Source organism: Pleurotus ostreatus, assembly GCF_014466165.1.
Source record: "Pleurotus ostreatus strain PC9 chromosome Unknown scaffold_2, whole genome shotgun sequence".
In the NCBI taxonomy this organism is placed as follows: domain Eukaryota; kingdom Fungi; phylum Basidiomycota; class Agaricomycetes; order Agaricales; family Pleurotaceae; genus Pleurotus; species Pleurotus ostreatus.
Window position 1 is genome coordinate 3,415,509 of NW_023503157.1, and position 27,235 is coordinate 3,442,743.

The following is a 27,235-nucleotide window of genomic DNA, read 5'->3' on the forward strand; positions in this document are numbered from 1 at the left end:
CATTAGGCGGTCGCTGTGCACACGACAACCGCTCCCATGTATGGGAGCACGCGAGCAGCACTTCACATTCAGCGTTCGCTGTTCGCTGTTCACACTTAGAGTTCGCGCACTTGCTACCGTCGGCAAGCGCGAACCGCGGCATGCACCACAACGTTAACGTTAACGTCAGCGTCCACGGCAACGGCGTAAAGTTAAAGAGATGCATAATTCATAATTCAAAATCAAATTCGGATTCGGATTCAAATCCAAATGCACAGGGTGACCCGAGAAGGGGGGCGGTGAGGTAAAGGGAGCAGAGGCTATTACATGTGCACACGTACAGACGTACAGGACATGCGTGGGCGTAGAGAGGTGTACGTACTCGGTGGAAGGCTGGGAGAGGGAGCCAGCCAATAGCGTGCGCCGAATATGCTGTGTCGGTGAATCGGTGATGGGTTGCATCGGATTCGCTGGAGAAGGTGGAAACGGTAAGCGGGATGGGTGGATTGGGTGGGGGTAGGCGGTGGGGACGGTGGGCAGCGTCGAAGGGGTGATGGAGGGGGGGTCGTAGTGTGCGGTGTGCAGACCGGACCGTATGCAGCTGGGTGTGGGAATGGGAGTGAGGAGAGGCGAGGCGAGGAAGCGCCGGGGAGAGGCCTGTCAGGAGAAAAGGAGAGGGGAGAAAAGAGGCCGACACGTGGAAAGCACGGAAGTAATCCCAAAACAAAACGGCGACACCAAACACGGGCCATCGCCAAAGCCATCGATTCTTCCGAAGAAAAATCGAAAAAACGACCCTCGCTCAGTGCGCAAACAAGCGGCTACATGTGCAAACAAGGAGCCCGATGGGATCTGGGTGGGAGGGCAGATCTGAGATGGGAGATGTGTTGGGTGGATGGATTGGGATATGGATTGTGACGCGCGGAGGGACGTCGCATTCATAAGGCCACTCGTCCCATTGATCACCCCTCCGTTCGCCCGTCCCCCTCCCTTCCACTGATAATCAACCAACATCACGGGACCATCACCATGTCTGCTCTAACCGTGTCCCTCGCCGCATACGACGCCCAGCATCCCCCGTCCCCGCCCTCCGCGGTGCTCCCCACTCTACCCGTGCTCGACGACATCGACGCCGACGCCGCATCGCCCCCGCCCTCGTCATCGCCCTCGTCGTCGCAGCTGTCCACCCTCACAGCCTCCACCTCCTCGTCCTCCGCGGACTCCTCCACCTCCAGCTCCAGCTCGATGGACCTGCGCGCAAACGAGCACCTCGCAGTCCTCCTCCCGAAACACCTGTGGAAAGAAGACGCCCTCGCATCCGCGTGCGACAACTTCTACTGCCGCGTCCGCTTTTCCATCTTCGAGCGCAGACACGTGAGTACCCCATCTCCTGCTCTTTCTCTCCCCTTCTCACCTCGCGTTTCTCTATGCAGCACTGCCGCAAGTGCGGCTCCGTCTTCTGCGCCGCCTGCACGTCCCACACCACCGCCCTCCTCGACACCTCCTCCCCCTTCCTCCCCTTCACCCACCCCCCGCACCGCACCCCCATCGCCGTCTACGCCTCCAAGGACAGCCCCGTCGTCGAGAACGCCCGCGTGTGCACCGCCTGCTTCGACCAGATACACGGCATCCCGCAGCGCCAGCGCACCCCCGAGCTCGTCAAGTCCGTCAAGGGCAAGCCCTCCATCTCCTCGCTCACGTCGTCCTCCTCCCGCTCCAGCGCCTCCTCATCCGCCTCCGCGGACGCCCCCGCAACACCGACGTCGCCATCGCTCTCCCCCTCCCCCTCGCTCGCCCCCTCCCCTCCCACTCCGCATACACGCACGCGCACGCGGAGCAAGCGCCGCATCTCGCTCCTCACATCCACGCAGCCCACCCTCCCCGCGGACGTCCTCGCGGCCCTCTCCTCGCTCTCGCAGCACCCCCACCACACCGTCCGCGCCCTCAATACCCCCAACACCGGGCGCGGGAGCGGGGCCGTGTCCCCGGCGTCCGAGGACCCGCTCTCCGTGTACCCGCTCACGCGCCACTCGGCGGTGTGCAAGGCCATGGGCGGCGGGCGCTGGACGCCCACGCCGTCCTCGCCCTCGCATACCTCCCCGCTCTCGCCCCTCCACTCTCCTTCTCCGCTGCACACCTCGCCGCTGCATTCGCCGCTGGGCCATCCCGCGTGGAGCGAGAAGGCGGAGAGGAGGGGCTATTTTGATCTGGGCGAGATCGTGAGCGACGAGGCGGGGTTTAGGTACCGGCGCGTGCTGCATGTGCAAATGCGGGAGGAGGTGGAGGCAGAGGAGGGGGTCCGGCCTTTCTGAAGCACCAACCCTCTCTTCCGGCTTTTTCTCCTGCTCTTGCTTGCTGTTATTCGCTGCGATATCCCTCCTGACTTGATACTCTCTCTGTACTCGAGGAGGACAGTGCCACTCGAACACTCGACTCCTTGCCTCGACCGCGCCACCCCGTCTATACTTTTCATACGTTCTATACGTCTATATTACTTATTCTTATTGCTGTACACCACTCCCCCCCCCCATCTCCCCTTCCCCCCCATTTCCTCCCATTCCCCTTCCTCTCTCATTTCCTCTGTCATTACACCCATGCTCTCTTACACTCATGCTCTCTTACACTCACACACATGCGCGCCGTCATTTGTCATTTGTATTATCTGTAATTCGTGCCTAGGGGTTAGGTGAGGTTGGGTAGGTTGGGTGATGTGTATATACCTGGTTTTGTTGTTACCCTCCGTACTCTAGTAGTAGACGTTGAATCCGTTCGAACGAGTAGTCCTGTGGGAGTGAATGAGTGACTGAATGATTACGCGGTACGCGGTACGATTCAGATATGTTCAAAGTTGCGCACGGATATGACTATTGAATATTGAATCCCGGATATAGAGTAATTGCAACAACGCTCGTAGGATATCGTATATATCGTATTGTGCATACTTAGTTGGTGTTGGTGGTTGGTGGTTGGTGGGTATTGTCACGGTGAGAGTGCGAGCTCGGCGTGTTCGATAGTTTCGCTGAGTGTACATGTGGTATCGTGGCTCGGTATACTTATTACTTATTACTTATCACTGAACATTGAGTACTTGAGTATTGAATATTGAATGTTCATTTAAATGTTTATCGATTGTGGTTTATCGTTTGTGGTTTGTGGTTTGTGGTTTATCGTCTAGATGCGTCTCCCTGCGCGCATGAATTGTGGTGTTGTGGCCATCCAGATATCCAACGTTCAAACGGTCATCGAATTCGGTGTTTACCCATCTAATAATAAATATATGACATCCGTGACATCTTCATTCAAGTGCATGTTCAAGTTCAAGTGCGTGTTATCTTATCCACGGTACCCGTCCGACTGACATGCACGACCGTGACGATTACGGCAGTTATGGCAGTTATGCAGTTATGCAGTTATGACATATTGCATTCAAGCTGCCCATGTCGCCCTCCGAGCTTTAGAGCTTGGAAGACCCTGTGTGAGACGAACCAAAACCAAAACCAAAACATATCAAGAGACCAACAACATATCGACCGAGTCTCGAGCGACGCCCCCGCGCGTCCAAACGCCAAACGCCAAACGCCAAACGCCAAACGCTCTACGCATACGCATCCTTCCACCCGTTCATCTAACCACCCCACCTCCATCCATCCATCCTTCCACCTCCCATTCGTCTACCCCACCTCCCTGCTACCACCTCCACAGACCTCCACTCAGCGTGCTGTAACTGTAAGTACCCCAAAGCACGGACTTTATCTATCTTCATCTTCATCTTTATCTTCATCTTTATATTTATATTTATCTTCATCTTCATCTTTATCTTTATTTTTATTTTTCTTCCGTCGTAATCCCAAGCCAACCACTCGAGCGCCGACTCGAATCCTGAATATGGAGCAGAATCGATACTCCTCGTACAGTACTAAGTACTAGTTCAGGTGTTCGAGTTCGAATTCAAGTTGAGGTATCACAGAGCCTGTGATGGGTTTGTATCAGAGGGAGAGGGAGAGGGAGACGAAAGAGTATCTGCCCGGCGATCACCCATTCTCCATTGTATCACCCTCCTCGATCTCAATACAATGAGCATTGAATATTGAATAAATACAATGGCTGTACCGACGCAATGCCTATTGCCTATTGCCTATTGCTATCGCTATCCCCACATGAAATTGCGGATGCCAACTATAAAGTCTAGATAGATTATACGTTATGCTCTTATACTCCCTGGAATCATACATATAGCGTCCACTTACAGCCTGAGGAGGGGAGGAAAGACAGAATATAGGAACATAGGAATATGGGAACACGCCGGCGTTCTTACCACACACGCGAGGCGGATACTTCCCTTCCTAAGGCCTGCTCGGAGGGCTGCAGCTCGAGCGATTCACCACCCACCCACCCGCCTTATGATTACCTTGAACACCGAGATTGGTATTGGTATTGGTATTGGTATTGGTATTCCGTTGTATGGTAGGTACGGATGGCATGCTATTGCTATGTTCTCGTAAGTATCTGATTCTGATCGCGTATATGAGCGTGGGACGCGCCCCACGGACGGGCGGAAGGGATCCGGGGGGCGGGCGGGCGCTCTACGGCTATTAAGAATACCAGCACATACGGCACGCTGGGTGGCGCGGGATGGGGCGCGAGGGAATGGAAGAAAGGAGTTCGACCGCCCAGCCTTCCGGGATGGCTGATTGACTGATGCAGATGCAGGTGCAGATGCAGGTACTGTACGGTACTAGACTGGTATCTCTGAGGAATAGGAATATTGGGCGTTGGGAATGGGTGTTGGGAATGGGCGTTGGGAATATTGGGTGTTGGGAATATTGGGTGTTGAACGTTGGGTGTTGGGAGGCTGGCCGACGTACGAGGAGCGCTCGAGAACCGTGGAGTACGCCGGTTCGTTGATCGTTGATCGTTGATTTTTGATTTTTGAGAAGATTGTTCGAAAGAGAGGCAGAGGGCCGGACGTAACCACCCCGGATCCCAGCATCACACATCACATCACGTAGCTTCCGAAGTTATCTTATCAGCGGCAGCTAGTGCTAGCCTAGGTACAGCTTCTTGAATCTTCGACTTGCCGTTGGGCTGGACACAGGCAACAGGACCTCCGGCGGCGCGCAAACGATCTAACGTCCGATTCAGATGCACCCGAGTACTGAAGATAGCCGCAGACCACTGCTTATTGAACAGGATGGCGAAAGCATCGGGACGAGGTGCTGGTAAGTAGGTGCCAGTACGAAGCCTGAGGCCTGAGTCCTCCAAACCCGTACTAGAGCTCGAATCGCACAAACAACAGCCTCGCAGCATGCGCAATGATCCACCCACGATTCATGAAGCTTGATCGATTGTTCGCAGCGCAACGACAGCTTCGCGCCGAGTAGGCAGCAACCTGATAATAACCTCAACACGTTTCGTTATCAATATATCGCCAGCGGAAGGAGCAGCAGTGGGAGCAGGGGAGCCAGGGGAACAGGGATGGGGATAGGGGACGTAAAGGGTTTTAACGTTAGAGGGACGTAACACTCACCAGCACTGCTCTCCATAGGAGGAAAGGGAAGAAGCCGATGATGACGCTTCATGCTTCATACATTAACATCAATGGCACCGGATGGGAGGATCGAGCACGGAAGGAGTATGAGAGGATCGAGCTATACGAGGCCTCCTCAGCCAACACGCCGTGCGCCACACCGCACCAACTTATAAAACATAGCTGCGAACTTACTTCCCTCGGCTGATCACATCACAGCATCACCCGAACTCTATTCACTCAAAAAACGTGTTTTGATGTCTGATCGGTCGCCGCGTGGGCCATGTCGCTTTGCGTACTATGTGCGCTCGGTGCTTTGCGTGTATTTCCGTAGTGCCGTTGTGCGTGGGTGGACTTGGCTATGTGGGCATGCGTATGTGCTAGCGTGGTTGCTCCGCGGATACGGTATTAGCAGCGCGTAGAGAGTTATAGTTATATCAGCGGTGGCGGAGTGGCGCTACATCATAACTGCCAGTTGGAGGTGGGATCTTGGGAGGGAAGCTGAAGGGCGCACCGGAGCTCGTTGGTGGGAAGTAGGTAGTATGGCATACGGCATATGTTCCTTACGACGTCCCTACGACGCTCGTGCGTTCATGCGCCATGTGGTGGAAACGGGAAATTAAAGAGTATGGTGCGGCGTGTTCGTCGACACCGACGGATGGGGAATGAGGCCTGAGGCTTTGATGTTTATTCAAGTGGTAGTCCATAGCCGCAAGTAAGTTTCCACGATGGTGATTGTGCCGCGATGGGGAGTTGCTGGTTACTAATTACTACTTGGTTGCCAGCTGGGAGTTTTGGATTTGGATTTGGGTAGGAGCATTTGGGTGCCTACAGCTTGGGCGAGTACCATGGGGATCGCTGCGATGCGCGTATCATGGATGAAGCGGATTTGCTGGGTTTCGTTTCTGATCTTGATGCACTGATGTGTTGACGCGAGGATGGAGTATGGGGTCTACATTCTGAGCGATTTGCTGGACGGAGACGGAGCCGCCAAAGAAGGAAGGTGTGCGGCCATATCGAGTCGAGCCTGCCGAGTGTCTGGAGAAGGAGGTATACGTATATATGATTGGGTGATTGGCCTACAAGCAGGAGCAATAAAGGCGGTTAGCTGATTCGAGGACTTCGGAAACATCGCGACAGGCTACGAGGCCCCGGCGGTCTGAGAACAGTCTAATTATCAGTGAGCTCACCCTTCTTTTCTTTCTTTGTGCTTCTTTGCCATCTGGGACTCGGGATATCGATGTCGTACATAGACTGGGTGCTGGGCCGCGGGGCCTAGGCTGCGAGAGGCTGGGAAACTGGAACCCAGTATGTCTAAGTAGAGACGGAACGTACCGAAGGTGTACGTTAGAATAGTGGACATTAGACGCCTTGGCAAGTCGGGAATTTGCTCGTTCCTTGGGGTTTGGTAGAGTAACATATGGAGGATGAGAGATGATTGTATGATATATATAGGAATGCGATTCTTGATGCAAATATGATAATTATAGGGACGAGTAAGAAGGCAGACAGGAAAATCTGTGGAGGATGGGGAACGGGGCACAGGGAACGGGGGAACGGGGCTGGAGAAGGATAATTGGAAGGAGCAGTGGGAGCGTGGGGCGGGCCTGGGAGGAGAAGGTTACAGGGACATGGATAGATGGAGAGTACGAGCGGGAAACATTCGTTGTCTTTGACCGGTCTTTGGAAGTAATCATTCTCCAAGTCTTCGATTCGCAAGTACCACTTCAAGTTATTCGGAGATGAGTGTTAACGTCTGGATAGAGATCGACCTATGAACGACTCAGGTAGGTAAATTCGGGCTTGGAGTGGGCGGGAAGCAATTCATTGTCTTTGGAAGCAGTCATTCGCCGAGACGGGCATCATTCAACGGCAGGCGACCTGCAACCCAGATAGGTAAGGTCAAGCTTTTCGCCAAATCCGACTCTTACCTCTTTCCTAAGCAAGTTCAATGCAAGCGCTCAAGATGTCAACACTCCATACGTTCCTACTTGTAAAGTTGAGTCTTCCATACACCAACACTAACTCCTGGATGCATTGATGACTGATCGTAGCTACTATTGGCAAACCATTGGCTGGGCCATCGGTAACCTTCATCAAGAATCATATTGTGATCACCCTTCGCGTCCGCTTGATGCGCATTTTAGATCCCGGAGGACGAGTCCCGGATTCGTTATGGAGTTACGGGTTGTGGGGAGTGTGGGTTATGTGTTATGGAACACCAAGTTTGAGCCTGTCATACCCACGACGGTTACGAACACATCACAAAATCTTCAGTGACATACAAAGAAAGAAGGTTATACTTGGAAGTTGGCTGGAAGTTGGTGTTTTCTAACGCCATGAAGCATATGCATCGGAGAGGCCGTGACGATATCGCGTTCTAATTAGGGTATATGTATGGCATCGCAGTATGATGGACGCCGGACCAATGACAGGACTACAGCTTCGAACGAGCAAATTCAATGCGTGAGTGTCTTTCATTATGAACATGGGTATCCTAACACAGCGAGAAATCACTCACAGGATGCGAGCAAACTTTGTTTCTCTGTGACAGACATGTCATGAACATTCCGTCAATCTGTTGTAGTATTAGATGTCCATATCCAGTATCTCTCCAGCACCACGAGCAACATCCCTTGCGCGACTTTATCACCATCCTCCCTCCGCCTCGACCGTATTTGCGGCAACACACCTGACGGCCTCAATCCGCCAAATCCGGTTCCGTTGTTGCCATTACCACACTGCCCTCGCCCAAGACCATCATCGCCGTTATCAGTGGTACGTATACCGAAGTCCCTTCTTGATGACAAGTCGCCACCATCGCTGCCGCCCTTATTGTGGAAGTTTTTGACTTGTCCAATAGAGTTGTTGGAAGTAACGTTATGTATATGGTTCCTCATCTGAATCGGCGAATGCATCCGCATTCTCTCGTCATCCGCGGTGCTATCTCCCGCTTTCAAGCCACTGCCCAATCCCAGTCCTAAAATCAAGCCAATCACCATCGTATTCCGCACAACCAACGACGGCTTCACTCCCACACTTACCTTTAACATCATCCGCATTACCCCTTCTTCCCGCACCTCCCTGCGCCTGTTCCTCACCACACTGTATCCCTATACATGTCCCTCCAGCGCCTCCGATAGATTCAACTCTATCGGTATCACCACCAACTAAGTCTTTAGCGTTGCCGCTATGACTTCCCGCCGGCTTTCGTCCCTTTACCGCACCATCACCCAGTCCGTCGGCATCTCGCGTGAGGCTCGGGAGCTGAAGGTGGTTGTTATAGGATAGGTGGGAGGATTGAGGAGAAGGTTCGTGTGCTTTGGTGAGTAGTGGTACCTGTACTGATGATGATATTGATGGTGGCGGCGGCGGTTGCGGTTGCGGTAGTAGAGGAGAGGGAGATAATCCTTGTGCACCCAAACTAGGAGGAGAACCACCAACTTGCCTGACAAGGTCGCATAGACCAGTCAAAATCCGCTTTCGTATTCTCGTCTCTGCGTCACACCATCTATCTCTTCCTCGTGGCACCTTCGCCAGCGCTCCGTTACTACTATTACTATCAGTACCATTTGTTTTAGCAGAGCCTTCTCTGTCAATATGATTGTTCGCCGTGTTTTTAGCATGAGTTTCGGGAGCCGAATAAGTTGTTGAAGATGACGACGGAACCTTCTTTTTTTCGACCTTGTGCGCCTCCGTTTCCAAGGGTGGCTCGAAAACGATGTGGAGAAGCGCGCATAGGAACCAGAGAGCATCTTTCTTCGCAAGTCGGGCGACCCTGAGTTTCCTGGAGTCGGGATTGGGACTAGCAGCGTCGGCAAACTTGAGGATGCCGTATAATTGTTCCTCGGTCCGACTTTTGTTTGTACGTCCACCACCCTGGGAGATGGAAGTGGGGACGTTGGCATTGGCACTGCCGCTGGAAAATTTGTTTGGCGCGTAGCCCTGGAGTAGATTGCCATCCACATCGCCGCCCGCATTCGTCGTAGTATCTTGATGGAGACTGAGACTGAGCTCCGGATTCGGTTGGCATAAATTTGTACCGTCATTATTATCGGCACGCCTGTCATTGGTGGCTGAACACTTCTGAAAACCGCCAGGTTTGTGAAGATCGTAGAGTTCCTGGAGTTCGTTGATAGCTTCTAACGCAAGTAAATTACACAGCCAGGAGAAGCAAGAGGGTTCCCCGTTATTGAAGATGTTGACGAGATGTTTCGAGCATAGGCGACCGATGGAAAGCAACACAACACGTACGAGGCTTAGCAGCTCTTGGCGGACGTCAGATTTCGGACCGACGACAACATTTGTATTGGTGGACGTTAGGCATAAATGGAGGAAATCATAGGAGAGCGGGGCGAACGACTGGCAGATGGGCTTCAAGATAATCCGCATCAGATTGTTGATTACGATGTCGATGGGATTCGGTTGGTCCTCGACGTGAGCCTGAGAGGCATGATGATCCAGGTGATCATGCGACCGGGAAAGCAGGGGTAAGGCCGTTTCGATTAGATGCGAGAGGAGGACAGCTAGCGTTTGGAGTACATCCGAGGGTCGTTGATGTTGGCGCTTGGTCCCTTTTGTCAATGGCGCGGACTCTGTATCCAGTGTGAGGAACGGGAGGAGTGTGGTTCCGACAGCTTCGAGAGCCCGATCCGTAGTTGCAAGCAGAAGTCGGAAGTCATCCGCTGCCAGAGGTACAGGGCCAGTATTAAGAATGGAGGTAAGTTGGGTAAGGTCAGTAAAAGTTGACAGCAGAAAGGAAAGGGGACGGGAAGCAGACGGAACGTCCACTAATGAGGATGAAGATAATAATCAATGCCTGGTATCGAGAATATTGAGCGACAGGTGTGTACCTAGACGTTCAAGTACCGAGTCGAGCTCGGAACGCGTGTTTTGTTCGGGAATTTGCTTCTTCTTTCCCTTTTTCTTCGAAGATGACGGCGGCGGAGGCGTCGGGGTGGCGCTCTGGCTTGTCGAGGTCTTTGTTGTAAGCTCTAGGACCTCTTCGAAGCAGACCCATTGAGAGAATTGAACGATATGACAACAATTAGGAAAATCACCCACTAGTACGTTCGCTATCATACTTAGCCTGAAGCTCGGATACATTCTTCTCCAAAGTAAGAGCGCGTTTGCGCCAGGGACTCTCTGATCTCTTCTCAGCGGGGTAATCATCAGTACCGCGTTGTGGTGATCGGAAAAGAGACCTCAAGTCAAGCGTATAGGCTATGCGATTAATTAGCTTCTGTTTCCGCCTTCGAGAACGACCACAAGGCGCACCATCGTAAGATTGCTCAGATGGCTTGTATCTCAACGCGACTAGGGCCTAAATTGATTCAAGCATGGTCATGACCCCGAAACGCGTCGCGAGAACCGGCCAGATGGCTGGCCTTATGGTAAATCTGCAGGATCACTAACAATTGCAACGCGTATACGGTCTCCATCCCGGATTTCTTCGTTTAGCATCGACATCGTCGTGCAGCCATCTACGTCTGGAAATGAAGTCCAAACTCTAGAAAGTTGACTTCTTCCGTGCTTCACTAGTAATCGTAATCGCAGCTATCCAATTGGTGAGAACTTAAAATGTAAAAAGGCTCCGCGGTACCTCTAGTCCGACGTCGGTTTGCTACGCGATTGATTTTTTTGATTTTTTTTTCTGTGGAGAAGTTCTGGTCGTAAAGCTGGCTAAGCGATCATGAAGGGAGGGACAGAAGGGTTGGAATATAGGAGGGCGCAGACCTGAATTAGGCACTGCACCGTTGGAAATTCAGTCACATTCATGTCGGGTCACGCACGTCCGTTGTCACATGTCGCAGTCGGGCATCGGTCAAGTGCTCACCGGCGCCCGGTCAATTGACTGTCGTCAGTCATGTCTTCATTCTGACCCCTCCCCCCCCCTCCTTGAGAACCTTTCGCGTGAGACTGTGGGCCGTAAACGAACGCGATCGACCTTTCATTACGCGTTGTGGCCGTGCCCGCACGCGACTTGGGGGTCGCCATAAAGCAGTGGATTCGGTCAAGCCTCAACTGGTAACATACTGGGTACGTTACCAGCACGTATCCAGCGCCGTCGTCAGTGCATCTCAGTGCATGTACTACTTATTGAATATGGTATTTTCTTTGCGCCAATTTTGATGACTACGTCTTGACTTAAAGAGTAAATATCAAGGTTTCGTGACTGAATTTGAGGTTAAACCTGTATGATCCAAACGATGGATAATCCCGCAATTAGATTATCGCGGCTGGCGCCATGACCATACCTTGCTTGGTTTCATCGTCTGGCTGCAATTCAACAACAATCGGCACGAACTACCCACCTGGGATTTTGCTTCCCCCCGTAAGTCTATGCAGTATTCCCTGGCGGATTTTCCTGTGGCCGAAGTCGGCCTCTAGCCATCTCGGGCTGCTGGCGAGGCGAGGGTGGCAACGATTCTGCGGATGCACCGCGACCGCCACTGACATCCGCCACTCATCATCAAGACGCACGATCCTCGCATACCCCATAGCCCATCGCCGCGAATTGTCTTGTTCAGTCTGTGGACCGCCGCTCCAAAACCCAGGCGTCCCCAACGCGAATAGCCCTCTCCTGCAATTTGTGAAGCGCAATGAAATCGAGGTAGCAGTTCAAGGACGACGGGTGTTCGTTCACACCGCTGAGATTGCTAGTCCTGTCTAGATGTCGCGAAGGAGCGTTAGCGGACAAGGAACGGTGATTTCACGACGGCTAGACTTCTACTTTGAAATAGGGAGCTGCTACCAACTGTTAGTCGTAGGAGCTCCGTATATGTCTATGTTTTTGTCTCTAGCGTCGGTTGCATGAACCGCTGCTGCCAGGCGCGGCCCTGCACAAGCCATCCCGCAACGCACATCGCGCACCTGCATGTTTGGGTGAGAATTCGAGGTTCAGCGCGAAACTTGCGCGAAACAGACACGCTCACATCGATTGCGAAGCCTAGCTCCTTTTCCAACTCGTACGCCGTGTACGAGTATATGACTGAGATTCGACAATTATACCAAACACACGCGCCCTAACCCGTACCCGCTGCCTTCGTTGCTCGCAACCACCCACCCACGAGCACACTGGACTTTGCCTTTCTTCGGCGACGTCTTTCGCATCTGACCCGGTCTTAGCCTGTCGTCGCGTTCATACACTCTTTGACCACATAGTATTCTCTCCGAACAAGCAGACTGCCCCACCTGCGACATTCATACAGCTGGTGTATCTAGATTGCCTGACGCAGCACGACTGCATTGTACCTCTCTGTTATCTTCACTCTGTATGTTCGCGACGGTCTCCCCTCTCAGCTCCCAAGGTAATAGGCAGAAATATTTTAATATATAAGCAGCAAAGGTAGTGTTTCTTTTGTCTCGATACAGCGACTATCGCAGTACAGACTAAGACGGTCGTCATAAACATGAAGCAGCTATGTACCATAACATCCAATCAAAGCGCAATGAAAGAGTGCCCACTTGGTACATGGAGCATGGGGCGAGGATAATGAGACAATAGGTGACGCGCGGATAGAGGTAGGGGGGTGACAATAAAACAATAACACAGTTCGTAAGTTAACCTATAAGGAGGGTTGCGAAATTCATCTCGGTTGCATTTACATGTTCTGAGCGAACATACTTGGTGGTAAGAAATCGCGACGCAGCCCATTGATCACGTCCCTGCCCTTGAGGATCGGCGACTCCGCCAGCGGCGGCAGGACCCGTGGCTCCATTATGCGCCGCCCGTAGCTTTGGCGGGAGGGCTTCTCGAGCGTCCGCATAGTCGGTGATTCCTCGTAAGAGAAGGTGGGCCGGGCTGGGCTGGCGTTGTGGACGGTCTCGTAGGGATCAGAAGAACGGTTCAGGTGCTGCGAGGGATCTCGCCCGCCGAAACCCCGATTAGACCACGGGTTGTTCTTCGGGGTGGCAAAGGATGCCCCGAACTTGATGCCCCGAGATGGCGTCGATGTGGGATCGAAAGGCGACTCGTCGTAGCCATAAGGAAGTGCCTGGTGCGGCGAGGAGTCGTGAGCCGAGCGGCGCGGGGTCGAAGGACCTGGGCGTGAAGACTCCGGCCACGTAGACGAGCTGGTCATCGAAGCCAAGGACATCCCCGAGCCGAATTCGCTAGGATCTACTGTTGTGCGTGTAGGCGTCTTCGGGGCCCGCGACCACGAAGGAACGGGCGAGTCATCAAGCGCGGGCTCGTGAAAAAAAGGTGAGGTGCGGCTGAAGTGCTGGGCGTCGCGCGGTTCGTCCTCGGAGGGCGCGAAGGTCGGTTCCGACATTAGCACATCCGCCATGTTGATATCATCCGATCCCGTCGAAGCATGCTCGGCCTCGCAAACCTCGCAGTACCACGGGTCCTCTTCACGTCCTAGCTCTGCGATGTTCTTGATGCCTATGCACTGGAGATGATACCAGGTCAGGCAGCCGTCACATTGCACTAGCTCTCGACCATCGTCATGGCCGCGACAGACACAAAGGACCTCCTCGCCGTCCAGATCTCGCTCTATCCTCTGACGCTTCTGCTGGCGGTACGATAACATGCGGATGCTCTTCTTGGCTAGCAGCGCTGCGCGAGCGTCTGCTGGATCGGTCGGAAAGAAGGTGCGCCTGCGAGTCTGCATGTTCTCCGACGAGTTGGTCTGTAGTGGTACCCACTTCCCCCGCCCTCGCCTCAAAATCTCTGCGGTATCCTCAGATTCCTCAACCTTCAGCGGCTCCTCTACTGCTATCGTGATAGGCGGGGACCCGTCCTCCTCCTCTTCATCCGAGTCACGATCTAAAAACCTCTCTATCCACTTCAACCGCTCTTCCTCCTCCAGATGCTTCATCTGAGACCGCTCATCCGTGCGCAACTTCCAAGGGAACTCTGTATCGGGCCAGTTTGGACCCTCAGCCGCACGGCCCTCATGGGACTTACCGAGCACCGTTGCTAATTCTACCTTTACAGCGAGGTCTTGGTCAGCAGCGCCCTTCTTCTTCCGTCGGGCGTTGCTCCGTTTCTTGGAAGGAGTGGGCTCTGGTGGAGGGGGGATAGATTCCTCCGTTGAAGCCTCCACTATTATCCTGCCCTTGCCCTCTACTTCCACAGTGAGTAGCTTCGCTTTAGGTACAGCGGGACGTTCTCCACGGAAGGCATCCAGACGGCGTCTCTTTTGCAACTCTTTCTGGGTGGGCTCAGCTTCTTGCTCAAGTAGTGGCACGACATTCGACGGTCCAGCAAGTTGAGGCGAGGGAAGAGGTTGTGGCTGCCGAACCCATTCTGCGGTCCTCTACTCTACGGTCAGCACAAGTAGAACGTCGGAAACGGCTGGTGACGCACATATCTCCCATATCCACCGGCCATCAAGCTCTCCTCAAAGCTCTCCTCTGACGTCTCTTGAAACAACTTCAATCGTCGTCCTTTGAGCGGGCTTTCGGTTATCCCAATTCCCACCCCCGCGTGCCGCTCTTCGTCAAGCTCGGGTGCATCGACTTCCGAAATAGATCGCTTCACTCGCTTGAGGTATTCAGGCCTCCGAGTTTCCGCTTCTTGGGCTTGCGCGCGCATGGCTTGATGAATCCTGTCAATCTCGCCACCGGCTGGGGGCAGCGGTGGGGAAACTGGGGGCGTGTGTGCTGAAGAGTACCGGGATGCGGAGAAGAGGTCACTTGGTTGAACTGCTTGGGAGGAGGGTGGCGGTGGTGAGTGCACAGGGCCTTGGCGCGGGGTCCTTGCATTGGAGTGTCGGTCAGCAACACCAATGCGACTCATAAATGGAGAAGAAAGAGTGCTGCGAGTGGAGATATCTACTGAGACAGAAGGAGTCGCATCGCGCGATGGAAGGATGTCCGGCGCGGGCGCCAAGCTGATAGGTGCTTGGAGGCTGGCCGGGGAATTGTAGCGGTTAGATGGTGCTACTGACCTAGGGTACGGGGGAGTATGAGGGATATAGCTCGACGATCTCGGGGTAGAACTACAAAGGGACGTTGTCAATCAGAATAAACGTTTAGCTGAGGGAGCGACGAACATTCCAATATCCAGGTTTAACTCAGATATCCGCGGGAGGGTATTGCGTTGGATGACGGGACTACAGCCTTGATCAACCAACTATACAGATAAAGTTATACGAGCGGCGCACCTCGACTCAGGAGTGATGAAACCATGCGCGCTGTGATTCGTCGCTATATCTTCTTGTTCCTTACTGCAACAAACCGTCAGGAATCTCCCAATTATCCAAGCTTGGTCGCTCACTTGTGTACCATCATTGTCCTTTGACCGCTGAGAGAGGTACTCGAGAGTGGCATCGGAAGCGAACTTGATGAATGGTCAGCCAGTCGAGCCACAAAGATCATAAATGTGGCCATACCCATGATTGAGAGGGGAATCTGGCTGGTACAGGGCTCGGGGAGCATACTGAGCGAGGTTGTTCGGGCTGAACAATAGTGTTTCAACATAATCACTTTTGCAGTATGCCCACTGAGACATCGCTCACCTTTGCGGGGTCGGAAGATGGGAGTATTGTCTAGGAGGCTGAGGGGGCAGGATTTGCCGGTAGCTTGGTTCTCCTCTGACGATTCGAAAGGGAGTCAAAGAGTTAATTAGCGATCGCATGTCTCAATGGGGAGAAGCGCACCTCATATCCGTATCCTCGTGTGCTGAAGAACGTCTCTGGTGTCTGTCTCTAGCTGGTCTATTGCCCCGGGAAGTTGTAGGCGACGAAGGTCGTGGAACAGAAGGATCTAAAGGCAAATCGTTTGAACTTGGGTCGGTAATCTGACCCTGGGATGCGGACATTATGAGAGGCGTCTTGATGCCTCGGTTGACAAGGCCCTTTCACAGCGACAAGAGACCGATTTTGAAGGGGAGTCTTTGAGCAGCCTGTTGTGGTCGTAAGGTAACGCAGAGAAGAGCACTGAGGAGGTTGGGATGGCTGCGAAAAGGAGGAAAACGTGACGCAAAATCGAACCCATATCAGTGCGGAAAGCGGCGATAAACAAACCAACACACAACTTTATTGACCCTGACCGACCTCTCGCAAAAAAGAGTAGGCGCCTGGCGGCGTTCTTCGTATTGGCGCTATCCTCCTTGTACCTTACCGCAGAGTCCAGGCTATGGTCGCTTGGGAATTTTGTAGCTGCATAGGTGAAGTGCTTTTGCTTGTAGTCTCTCGGATCCTTACCTCCAACGATTAAGCGCTACTAAGACATTGAACGCTGACAGCGCAAATCATGGACTGAACGTAGCAGCGAGCATAAGAGTCTGCAGTTCAACTGCAGTCGGTCCTTGACGCAGGATTTGCGCTCACATTTTGGCCTTGTTCAGGTCAACATATCGTCCTTAACCTCTCCAAAGTATCTGGCTTCCGGCGCTGGGTCGATCTCTGGCTATTGTCCCCATCAGTCCCCCATCATGCCAAACTTTTTTTGGTGTTGAAAATGGATCTAAGAGCCCGATCATTTTGATATCCCACCCAAAACCGTCCTTCCTGCACGAATCAACCTGTCGGGCGACAATCCTGGCTCGAGACACCCACTACGCCACAAGCCTTGTTAACCACCCTTCGGTCACTGGAATGCCACACGATAAAAGTTATCCTCACCTCGTTACTATTTAGCATGCCGATATCGAGACCGCGATACTATTTTCTGTGAGGAAGGTGTCACCTTTTATCTCTTCCTCCGGCAGCAAACGCGGGCGACGGACGGATCTGAAGGCATACCCCAGGTCACGATGATTCAGATTGGTGGATGCTGGAGCCTTCGTTACTCAGTCCCGTTTCCCAACATAGATGATAACCGCCAATGTCTCCGCTCACTGGAATTTCTTGGTCATGATGACGCGGCGGTACATAGGATTTCAGGTCGAGTATTCTCCAAAAATTGAGCAGACTTCGATATAGTCGTAAAGGAAAGCCCACGGCACACTGCTTTACAAGGGAGAAATCACTCGTCTTGGTTCTCGCACTGCCTTTTGGGGACAACTTCGCGAACCGCTAGGCCAATGGAACGCGCAGGATGCAGGCGACCGGGCACTTGGACGTAAGCTTTGGGCTCTTCACATTGAACACGAACTTAAACTTATATTTATCCGCATGAATCAGCCATGGATTCCTCGAAGCTCAGGCCATCAGCGGCCCCACTGCAATGGGCATTCTTCGTGCTCTGAACTGCGCTATTTCTCACTCACGGAGCTCCTTCGCCTATTTCACTTCTTACGTTCTACTGATGACCTGAAGGTTTATCTACAAAATCCAATTCTCGACTTATTGGCAATAGCGTCAATATCTTGATATTCACAACTGATACATCTCCTGTATGTCGAATAGACATGGTCTGCCATTCGTCCTGTCGATTTCCGGCCATATACAACCCCGTGAACCAGTGTGGATAGTCTGATATTCCTCATAGTCTGATACAGTCGATCAGGTGCACAGTCTTGGCCGGGTCCGGGCAAAAATAACTCCGGCATATTTATAACCCCAGTTTCCCCAGTTTCAACACTAGCGACCCACCCCCATATCTTCATTACTTACGCCCACATCTGCAATCAAGTCTACACCGTCATGGCACCCGGAAAACGTTCATTCATTGTAGGATGCGGTTGCACCGCGTTTATCAAGGTAAGCCCCGCCCCGATGCCGACCCTAATCCGGAAACTTACCCCAATAGCCCCGCGCGACGAGGACCACTGAAGACGTAAGCAGTGCATAGATTATGGGGGGAACATGCCCTGACTTGAATACCATAGATGGGCCTTGAGGCCGCCACGAAAGCCTTGCTCGACGCAGGTTTGTCCTCTGATTTGTCGCGTGTTAATTCCCACTGAAGCGTACTTCTATAACAGGCATCACGTACGACGAAGTTGAGACAGCCTTCGTCGGATACTGTTATGGTGATTCAACCAGCGGTCAGGTATGTAGTGGTGCTTTTCACGAGCATTGTGAGTTCACTAAAGTGTGATATCAGCGCGCCCTCTATAACTTGGGCATGACCGGTATCCCTATCACCAATGTGAACAACAATTGTTCGACTGGTTCCACTGCCTTGTACCAAGCCAGCAATGCTGTGAAAGGTGGTCTGGTCGAATGCGCTTTGGCTCTGGGCTTCGAGCGCATGAAGCCTGGCAGCCTTGGGACGAACTTCCCTGACCGCCCTTCGCCTACACTGCTCTTCAACGAACGCGTCGTTGATGCCGAGAAGAAAGCTGATGCTATTAACCACGGTCCCGGCGCACCCAGGATGTTCGGAACCGCAGGCTCCGAATATCTGAGAAAATACGGCGGCGGCGTCGAACATTTGGCCAAGATTGGTATGCACAAACGGCCGATGTGATCCTTCGTTTACTCACTACTTGGCTGGGATTTTTAGCTTCCAAGAACCACAGACACTCAGTGAACAACCCCTATTCGCAGTTCCGTGATGGTTGGTCGGTCGAGGAAGTCCTCAAGGCCCCCAAGATTACCAACGAACTCACCAAGTTCATGTGCAGCCCCACTTCGGTTAGTCACCCTATACGTCGAGGAGTTTGCAATTTACTGATATTTTCTCTGTATAGGATGGTGGTGCTTGCGCCATCATCGCCTCTGAGGACTTTGTCCACAAACATGGTCTTGAGAACCAGGCCATTGAGATCGTCGCGCAGTCTTTGGGCACTGACTATCCTTCGACCTTCGAAACCACCAGTGCTATGGATGTCGTTGGCTATGACATGGCTAAACGATGCGCCGACGACGTCTTCTCAAAGGCCGGCTTCCGCCCTGGTGAGGGCCGTGACCAAGTTGGTGTTGTTGAGCTCCACGATTGCTTCGCCGCCAACGAGGTAGGGATTTTCGCCGTCTTGAGATTTTTAGAGTCTAACGTCGATTGTATAGCTGATTACCTATGCTGCATTGGGACTTTGCAAGGAGGAAGATGCCTGTAGGATGGTGGACGCCGGTGATAACACTGTAGGCACCCGGATATACATACATTCTCAATTTGAGGCTGACCCTTGACGTTCTGTAGTATGGTGGAAAATACGTCATCAACCCCAGTGGTGGTCTCGAAGCCAAAGGGCACCCCCTTGGTGCTACCGGTATTGGCATGCACTTCTACATCGCCATGCAACTCCGTGAATGTAAGTCCTTCTAACTCTATTCCAAGCCCATTCATAACGAACTTCACAATGCACATCAGGGGCCGGTCCTATGCAAGCTGGCCATCTCTTCGACACCGCCGACAGTCGTGGCAAGTATGGACTCGTCCACAACCTCGGTCTTGGTGGTGCCGTAGTCATCTCTCTCCTCCGTCGTCCCGAATTCTACAAACCTGGTGGTCGTGATGGACGCGACAGGTGAGTGTGTTCTACCTATCTAAGCCAGTCACCAACATTTGTAACCCCAGGTTGGGATACAACCACGCCCATGAGTACCGACCTATCACCATGCACGATGTTGATAAGGTCAAGGCGAAGAAGTATTCTCCTTACGTCTTGCAACACGCTAAACTCTAAAATACTTCGAAAGAGCGGTTCATCTAAAAGGTTGGAATATCGATGTTGCCTCTGTGTGTACGATTAGTCAGGTCTTCGAAACTTTTATTTGCAATGCATTTTTTACTCGGTATCCTACCATGTGAGAAGAACGACTCAATGTGAGTCACCGCCCAGAACACGAGGCGCGTCGGGAGTCGGGAAACCCGCCGACTTTCCTACTATGGTAATAGCGGAAGCGCCACCATCAAATAACGCGACCCCATATAAGTTGAGTCTGCAGGGGTTTGTCTTCTCACAAATCCTTGCAACAATCCCCTCAAGATGCCTCCTCGCAAGAAAGCTGCCGCCGCCGACGCCAGTGGGTCTTCCGCTGATCCTCCCAAGGCTACCAGGTCTAGCACTCGAACCAAAAAGACAGCTCAACCACCGGCGGCCGCTGCCCCTGCAGCGAAACCCAAGGCCAAGCGCGGAAGAGCAGCTGCGGCTGACGATGCAGAAGACGACGAACCCAAGCCCAGTCGAAAGAAGAGCAAGAAAAACACGGACGACGCGGAGGATGACGCGCCAAAAGTGAAAGATGCCCCCGACGCGGATGAAGATGAAGAAGCGCAAGACGACGCGCCGGCAGACGTGCCACAGAAGATGGTACTGTCATTTACGATGCTGCTTGATCCTTGACACTAATGCTACTCGTAGGTCACTGTGATTAAGCGAGGGGCCGCTCCAGTGGACCCCATGTCCGGCAAAGTTGGTAGGTGGATAGGAGTTGCTACTACGAGTACAAGTCATAAATTACTCACACTGAAAATGCAGATACCCATCAGGTCCTGGCCAATGATGAAGGTGTTTGGGATGCTATGCTGAACCAGACCGATGTCAGTGGAGGAAGCAATAAGAACAAGTTTGTCACAGCTTCTTCCTCGCTACGTATGTCTTAATAACGCGTTTCTTCTAAGGTTCTATGTCATTCAGCTGTTGCATCCTATCAGCAACAACAATACATGTGTGCTGTTCACTCGCTGGGGGCGTGTTGGTGAGAATGGTCAAACGCAGGTCAAGGTATAGTTGGAACGCCAAATTACAAGCAAGATATCCGTAACTTACACGAAGTAGGGACCTTGGGACGCTGCTAGCGCTGTCCGTCAGTTCAAGAGTCAGTTCAGAGCGAAAGCGGGGGTGGCATGGGAAGACAGAGTTGGTATGGTCGCAAAGAAAGGTGATACCTATGATCTCTTGTTACCAACAACTACTAACGTAGAGAAGGGAAATATATGTGGTTAGGTACGTCTCGTGCATACTGCCTATTGACCGTGTCGTGACATTTTTGATTCGCGTTAGAGCGCGACTTCGACGACAAAGAGGACGAAGAGGATGCTCAAGCAGGCCCCAGCAAGAAAAAGGATGAACCCATCCCCGACTCAAAGCTGGCCCCCGAGATTCAGGTCAGTTCTCCAATCGCTTGTCCTGTTTTCAACCACCACTGACTGCTCCTGTAGGATCTCTGTAATTTGATGTTTTCAACGTCGTTGATAGATGCCCATCTTTCGTCTATGAACTATGACGCTAAGAAGCTCCCTTTGGGTATTCCCGCTTCAAGCTGTTTCCCGTTTCTATCTAACGCGATTTCAAGGCAAATTGGCCAAAACCACTATTTTAAAGGGCTTCGAGGCATTGAAGGTGAGCTACCGGTACTTGCAAGCATAGACAGAATCCCAACGGCCTTTCGCCAGAATCTCTCTGAGGTTATCGACAAACCGAACAGCGAACTCGCGAACCAATATGGTTCAGTTCAAGCAGCCTGCGAGCATCTTACTAGTGCTTACTACTCGTTGGTTATACACTACCCCCTCACTGTGCCCTCTCTCATCTTGTGACAGGATCATTCCCCATGACTTTGGGCGAACGAGGCCGACAGTCATCTCTACTGCAGTCGCCTTGAAGAAGGTAAACGATATATACTCTAATGAGATTGTATCCTTATGTCAAGTCTAGGAACTTGACCTTGTCGACGCGCTTGGTGATATGGCGAGTCATATTTCCTTCCATTTATATTCTTCTGTCTAACAGGTGCTTCACAGGAAATTGCTTCGAAACTCATCCAAAGTACCACTTTGGTTGATGACGATGGCAAACCCCTCAACCCCATCGACTCGCATTTCCGTTCTCTTGCCCTTTCGAAAATGGAACATGTCGACAGAAGCACCTCAGAATTCCTCTGCTTGCAGAAGTATGTCCACGACACCCATGGACACACTCACCAAAACTTGAAAGTCAATGTGCAGAATATTTACCGAGTGGAGCGGTACGAGGCAGGTTTTCTTGTGAGGCAGCAGTTATATCTAATGCTGCCTTCACCGCAGCGATTCCGAAGCAGAAGCCTGGAATAATGCTGGGTTTAATTCGCTTGGAGATGGCGAGCGGTTCCTTTTGTGGCATGGCTCTCGAACGACGAACTTTGCTGGTACGGGAAGACCTATGGTTGCCAGTTGCACGAATTCGATCTCCTGTTTCTAGGTATCCTAAAGCAAGGCCTCCGAATTGCTCCTCCAGAAGGTATGTTTTGCTGAATTCGTAGCGTAGACAACCTATAAAACCCTACCCCGTCTAGCACCTGTCACTGGTTACATGTTTGGAAAGGGTGTCTATTTCGCTGACGTATGTTTGTTGCACTCTGCGTTTGACGTCTAGCTAACCTCTCTTTTAACTTTGCCCAGATGATGTCCAAGGTCTGTTACACCAACAAATATCAATTGGAATAACATTTTACATTGTCTTGCAGTCTGCCAATTACTGCTATTCTTAGTGCGTTACATTTTCTGTTTTCTTCGCTCACCCTAACTCTCGTTTGAAGCCTGAGCAATAACGTTGGTCTGCTGCTCCTGTGCGAGGTTGCAGTGAAGCCGTTCTACGAGCGAACCGATGCGGTACGTCTTCAACCCGTCATCATGTACTCACTCAATTCAACAATCCAAATCCGATAGCAATATGACGCCGATATTCACTGCAAATCTGCCAATGCTCGGTAGGTCTCATCCACTCTGTCTTTTAGTCCCCAGCCAACGCGCTTTGTCACATAACCCAGCGCCACCAAAGGTATCGGCAAAACTCAGCCACTTCAGTGGAAGGATGCCGGCGAAGCCCTCGATAACGAAGAGTTGAAGGGTTGCCATATGCCAGATAGCCCGGGCCAAAGTGTGGATATTCCAGGTGTATACTTGCAGTACAATGAAGTAAGCGTTCGCCTCGAAATACTGCCTCACCTACTAATACTCTTACGTTAGTACATTGTATATGACCCCTCGCAAATTCGGTTGAGGTACTTGTTGATGGTACAGATGTAGATTGACTGGTGACACTAATTAGTCGTTTTGTATCTTTCGCTGTCGTACATATTTCGCTGGCGTAAAAATTCTATGGTCGTCTTTTCCCCGTCAAGTGTTCCTTTAATCCGACGTTTGGCTAGGAAGGCACTGCTAGAGGCTGCAACTGTCTCAGTGGCCGTGAAAGATAGGCTAAATGTAAATGTATTCTCATGATATACTTTCAATGGACTAATTTACTCCTCCTTCTCAATGGTTATCTTGATCTTCACCGTTCTCGTTGGCGTTGGCGTTGGTATCGTTGAGTCCAAAGTTGTGAAGGTGGCAGCAGCAGGAACAGTCGAGGTAGCACTGAAACTAATTGACGACGTTCGTATGTTGATTATCGCCGGAGCCCCGCCATTCCTGCCAGGGCGAACCGGTGGTAGACTGGGGTCAAATGGCTCGGGAAGCTCAGGATCTTCAGGCCCGTCAGCATTGTCATCCGTGTCATCCTCGGGTTGACGACTTCCGTCATCTTCGTCGTCGCCTCCATTGCTGTTACCAGCCGCCTCCGAGGGTGGGGGCGGCCGTCTATCAACGGGCAGCGGGGGGTTCCCGCCAGTATCGAAGCCACTGCTTGGATCAGGGCGACGAGTGGGCGCATTGTTGTCATCACTATCACCGAATGGGTTGGTGACAGCGAATGGCGGTCGATTATCGGAGCCATCGTCATCATCATTCTGCGTCTCCTCAGTAAGATCTGCTGAAGTCGTTGAGGTGGGGAAGAACGGAGTGAACGTTGGTCCTGGCGCGTCCGTGAGCTGCTGGGGTTGTGCAAGTTGACCCAGCAGTGAAGGTAGTGGGCGGAATTGTGTCGGCATAGGAGGTTGACCCGGCAAAGTCACCGCTGTTGTGGGCGTGGTGTCATCATCGGGATCGCTATCATCTTCTACGTCTGAGTCCACATCAGCTCCTACTCCGGGAGAAGTTGGTGCGATGTTTGTGGTAGCGGTAGGCTTTGCGGGAGTGTCCGTCGATGTCTCTGGAGCCCCGAGCAACTTGTTGATGATTTCGTTAAGGTCTTTGTCGCCGATTGCATCGCTCAAGCTTTGTCCAGGAGCAGGCGTGGGTACCCCAGACGGAAGGCCGAGCGTCGCAGTGTTACCGTAAGTGAGGATGATTGTCGTGCCTTTCAAATCATCGGTGGTCGTGGTGGAGGCTGTGGATACTGTGGGGCCCGTAGAAGACGATCGAGTGCTTGAGGAGGAAGAGGCTATAGAAGAGGTGGGGGAAGTGATGGAGGAAGAAGAGATGGTTGACGAAGATACGGAGGAAGAGGTCTTCGAGGACGAAGAAGTAGCCGTAGAGAGTGTAGAGGAAGAGGAAGCAAACGTCGACGTAGACACAGAAGCAGAGGTAGACGAACTTGACGTTACTGACGACGCCGACGTGCTGGTAGATGACAAGGATGAAGTGACCAACGCGGGCGTGATGGTCTCGTCGTCGTCTTCATCATCTTCTTCTCCTTCATCGTTATTTGTAGGAGATGGGTTGGCTGATGTAGATGACGTAGATGCAGACGATGTAGACGCAGTAGTCTCCTCATCTTCAGCCTCATCGTCTTCATCTGTAGCCAAAGGATCGGTCGGCGCAGCTGTGGGCGACGAGGATGAAGTTGTCGATGTGGATGAAGTTGTCTCCTCGACTTCATCGTCGTCCTCACCACTCTCATCCGCTTCAGTTGGGGGCGGGCTGCCGAATTTAGCGCCACCAGGTGGAAGCTGCGTAGATTCAGGCAGTCCAGTGTGTATGGGAGCGGTTACATTGCTCCCGGTGTCGTCGTCACCGTCGTCCTCGTCCGACAGGAAGTCTTGCACGTCCTGCGGTTTGCGCACCAACACTCGGTTGCTATCGAGATGCTGTGAACGAACACTGATACTAGCTGCCCCAGGGTAGCTAGCACGGGGATGAACAACGGGAGGAAAGAGGGACTCTCAAAACTCACAATATTGGAGCCGCCATCGCATGCAGTGCAGCATTCGCCACCGCTAGAACAAAAAGCAGGATGAAGCGAGTAGGAATGATAGACATATCGAAGGAAAGGAGATATAGAGTCTATAGATGTAAGCGTAGCCTATGTTAGTAGAGCTTAACAGACCAGCTGGTGCAGCGAAGGGTTCCAAGCAAACCAGTAGCTTGGGGGTGAGTGAGCGCAGCTGGGTTGCCCGAATGCGAGGTACCCCTCTTATATACTGATACATGTGTAACAAGTACACTGAAGCGTCGTTCCACAATCAGTGAAGCTGCGCCGGTGACCATGGGGATTGTTTTGAGTGCAAACGGTTCAAGTAGTGTAACGTCCCCCAAACTTGGCCGATACGCAGCGACAGGTATTGTAGCCAGCATAGTCGTGGGGGATAATCTTTTCCTGCTGGAGTAGCTTTGGAAGGAGCTCTAGGAAGAACTTGGCATATGGCATGGTTGGATTTTTGGATTCGGGCAGTGGCCAAGTGCCGCAAGTGGTGGTTTCAGAAATGGTGAAACCTGGTTGATCGTGTTGCGATCGAGGGCTGATCGAGGGCGTCTAAGACAAATACGGCCAAACAAGATAACATTGGCGACAGTGACTACCACTCGTTCAACTCTGTCTTACCACCATTTCGCCACTCCGAAGCCACAGTTCCCAATTTCCCGGATTCGCAGCGATGTCCAAGTCCAAGTCCAAGGGAAAGGGAAAGCTGTCGCCCACCACTCTCTCTGGAAACCGACCAGCAGTCCCGCCGCTCCCAAATCCTGCCACTGGAAGTGCAAACCCTGCTGCATCGTTTCCTTCACTATGGTCTTACATGCGACCTGCCCTCGACCACATAGTCTGCTCGCCTACAAACGAGACACTCAAGGCCCCCGCCATCGATGTTAATTTTTACTCGGGCATTCACACTGCGTGTTACAATTAGTAAATTTATCTCCTAAATCTAAGTTAATTCATTGTTGACAACAGCGAACGCATGATTACAGTTTCACGGCACAAAATGAACTCGCAAGTGCCACTGCGGACCCACGTGCAAATGATGCTGTTCTTGCCAGCGGTGCAGAACTTTACGAACATCTCGATCGCTATTTCTCCGAGGTCGTGCGCGAGCTTTTCCTCTCTGCGCCTCAAGATGACACAACTCTCATACACTACGTGATCCCGTCGTTTACTCGCTACTCTGCCGGGGTCCACTCTGTGAACCGCCTGCTCAATTACTTTAACCGACATTACGTCAAACGCGCTGTGGACGAGGACATGGGCTGGCTTCGTCTTCGCGATGTCCTTGATCCTAATTCGACCCACACCGAAAGTATTGCACTATCTCCTGCCAACAGCAAGGCACAGAGCATTGCAACTCTGATGAAGGGAATGGACGCGATCCCAGAGAAGATAGCTCTCAAAATGAAGGAGAGACGAACAGAGGAATTAAAGAAATGGGGTTACCTTGATGGTGGATCGCCTGAAGCGTTAGCCGAAGCGGAGGCGTGCGCCGAAACTGCAAGCTCGCTAGACCGTGTGGTTCCCATTATCTCTCTCGCGCACCGGCGCTTTAGGACCGATTTCTTTGAGCCGCTTCTCATCACTCCCAAAATCGGCTCGGGTGCCAAGTCAAAGGTAAAGCATAAAATTCCGAAAGCTCCAACGACGAAACCACCCAACGGTGTGGCACCCTTCATGGGCCCTAAAGGACGTCTTGCTCGATCCGTGGAACAATTCCTATCTTCTAAAGACCATACTCCGGAGGACAAAACACAAGTGGCCACGGCGCTTTCGAAGGCGCTCAAGGTTACTGGTGTGAAGCCTAGTCATCCTCTGAGAAGGAGGCTGGAAAAATACCTTACGGCTACATGAGCCTCTATTTGACCACTCCAATCGACCTCTACCAAACTGTTGGTTTTGTGATGATACGGGAAGTTCTAGCGACTAGTCATCTTAGCCGTAAG

The 27,235-nt window shown here is 52.2% G+C and overlaps 8 protein-coding genes across 8 annotated transcripts; 4 read left to right on the forward strand and 4 right to left on the reverse strand.

The window, feature by feature from the left end:
- Positions 1-1,008: 1,008 nt before the first annotated feature.
- On the forward strand, positions 1,009-2,291 carry PC9H_004100 (uncharacterized protein; the record flags this gene model as incomplete). Its single annotated transcript, XM_036773689.1, has 2 exons — positions 1,009-1,353; positions 1,413-2,291. 2 exons carry the CDS (start codon positions 1,009-1,011, stop codon positions 2,289-2,291), a joined length of 1,224 nt encoding a protein of 407 aa, XP_036635162.1.
- A 4,087-nt stretch (positions 2,292-6,378) lies between these two features.
- On the reverse strand, positions 6,379-6,926 carry PC9H_004101 (uncharacterized protein; the record flags this gene model as incomplete). Its single annotated transcript, XM_036773690.1, has 3 exons — positions 6,379-6,544; positions 6,697-6,796; positions 6,842-6,926. The coding sequence occupies 3 exons, from the start codon at positions 6,924-6,926 to the stop codon at positions 6,379-6,381; spliced, it is 351 nt and encodes a 116-aa protein (XP_036635163.1).
- A 1,169-nt stretch (positions 6,927-8,095) lies between these two features.
- On the reverse strand, positions 8,096-10,975 carry PC9H_004102 (uncharacterized protein; the record flags this gene model as incomplete). The annotated part of the gene is made up of 7 exons (XM_036773691.1): positions 8,096-8,141; positions 8,195-8,486; positions 8,551-10,296; positions 10,360-10,509; positions 10,571-10,729; positions 10,784-10,829; positions 10,922-10,975. The coding sequence occupies 7 exons, from the start codon at positions 10,973-10,975 to the stop codon at positions 8,096-8,098; spliced, it is 2,493 nt and encodes an 830-aa protein (XP_036635164.1).
- A 2,135-nt stretch (positions 10,976-13,110) lies between these two features.
- On the reverse strand, positions 13,111-16,277 carry PC9H_004103 (uncharacterized protein; the record flags this gene model as incomplete). Its single annotated transcript, XM_036773692.1, has 8 exons — positions 13,111-14,772; positions 14,823-15,456; positions 15,511-15,570; positions 15,622-15,684; positions 15,735-15,797; positions 15,850-15,915; positions 15,976-16,050; positions 16,117-16,277. 8 exons carry the CDS (start codon positions 16,275-16,277, stop codon positions 13,111-13,113), a joined length of 2,784 nt encoding a protein of 927 aa, XP_036635165.1.
- Positions 16,278-18,045: 1,768 nt separating this feature from the next.
- On the forward strand, positions 18,046-19,973 carry PC9H_004104 (uncharacterized protein; the record flags this gene model as incomplete). The annotated part of the gene is made up of 11 exons (XM_036773693.1): positions 18,046-18,102; positions 18,152-18,178; positions 18,231-18,270; positions 18,327-18,394; positions 18,449-18,791; positions 18,851-18,981; positions 19,038-19,301; positions 19,354-19,428; positions 19,487-19,598; positions 19,658-19,814; positions 19,865-19,973. The coding sequence occupies 11 exons, from the start codon at positions 18,046-18,048 to the stop codon at positions 19,971-19,973; spliced, it is 1,383 nt and encodes a 460-aa protein (XP_036635166.1).
- Positions 19,974-20,276: 303 nt separating this feature from the next.
- On the forward strand, positions 20,277-23,296 carry PC9H_004105 (uncharacterized protein; the record flags this gene model as incomplete). Its single annotated transcript, XM_036773694.1, has 22 exons — positions 20,277-20,600; positions 20,652-20,706; positions 20,769-20,856; positions 20,912-21,014; positions 21,069-21,171; positions 21,219-21,236; positions 21,294-21,397; positions 21,452-21,536; positions 21,586-21,632; positions 21,686-21,783; positions 21,833-21,899; positions 21,948-21,972; positions 22,023-22,257; positions 22,316-22,416; positions 22,470-22,508; positions 22,564-22,610; positions 22,670-22,681; positions 22,735-22,757; positions 22,807-22,879; positions 22,937-22,977; positions 23,038-23,185; positions 23,237-23,296. The coding sequence occupies 22 exons, from the start codon at positions 20,277-20,279 to the stop codon at positions 23,294-23,296; spliced, it is 1,896 nt and encodes a 631-aa protein (XP_036635167.1).
- A 215-nt stretch (positions 23,297-23,511) lies between these two features.
- Positions 23,512-25,348, reverse strand: PC9H_004106 (uncharacterized protein; the record flags this gene model as incomplete). Its single annotated transcript, XM_036773695.1, has 2 exons — positions 23,512-25,213; positions 25,263-25,348. 2 exons carry the CDS (start codon positions 25,346-25,348, stop codon positions 23,512-23,514), a joined length of 1,788 nt encoding a protein of 595 aa, XP_036635168.1.
- A 614-nt stretch (positions 25,349-25,962) lies between these two features.
- PC9H_004107 (uncharacterized protein) lies at positions 25,963-27,143 on the forward strand (the record flags this gene model as incomplete). The annotated part of the gene is made up of 2 exons (XM_036773696.1): positions 25,963-26,213; positions 26,276-27,143. The coding sequence occupies 2 exons, from the start codon at positions 25,963-25,965 to the stop codon at positions 27,141-27,143; spliced, it is 1,119 nt and encodes a 372-aa protein (XP_036635169.1).
- Between the last annotated feature and the right edge of the window lie 92 nt (positions 27,144-27,235).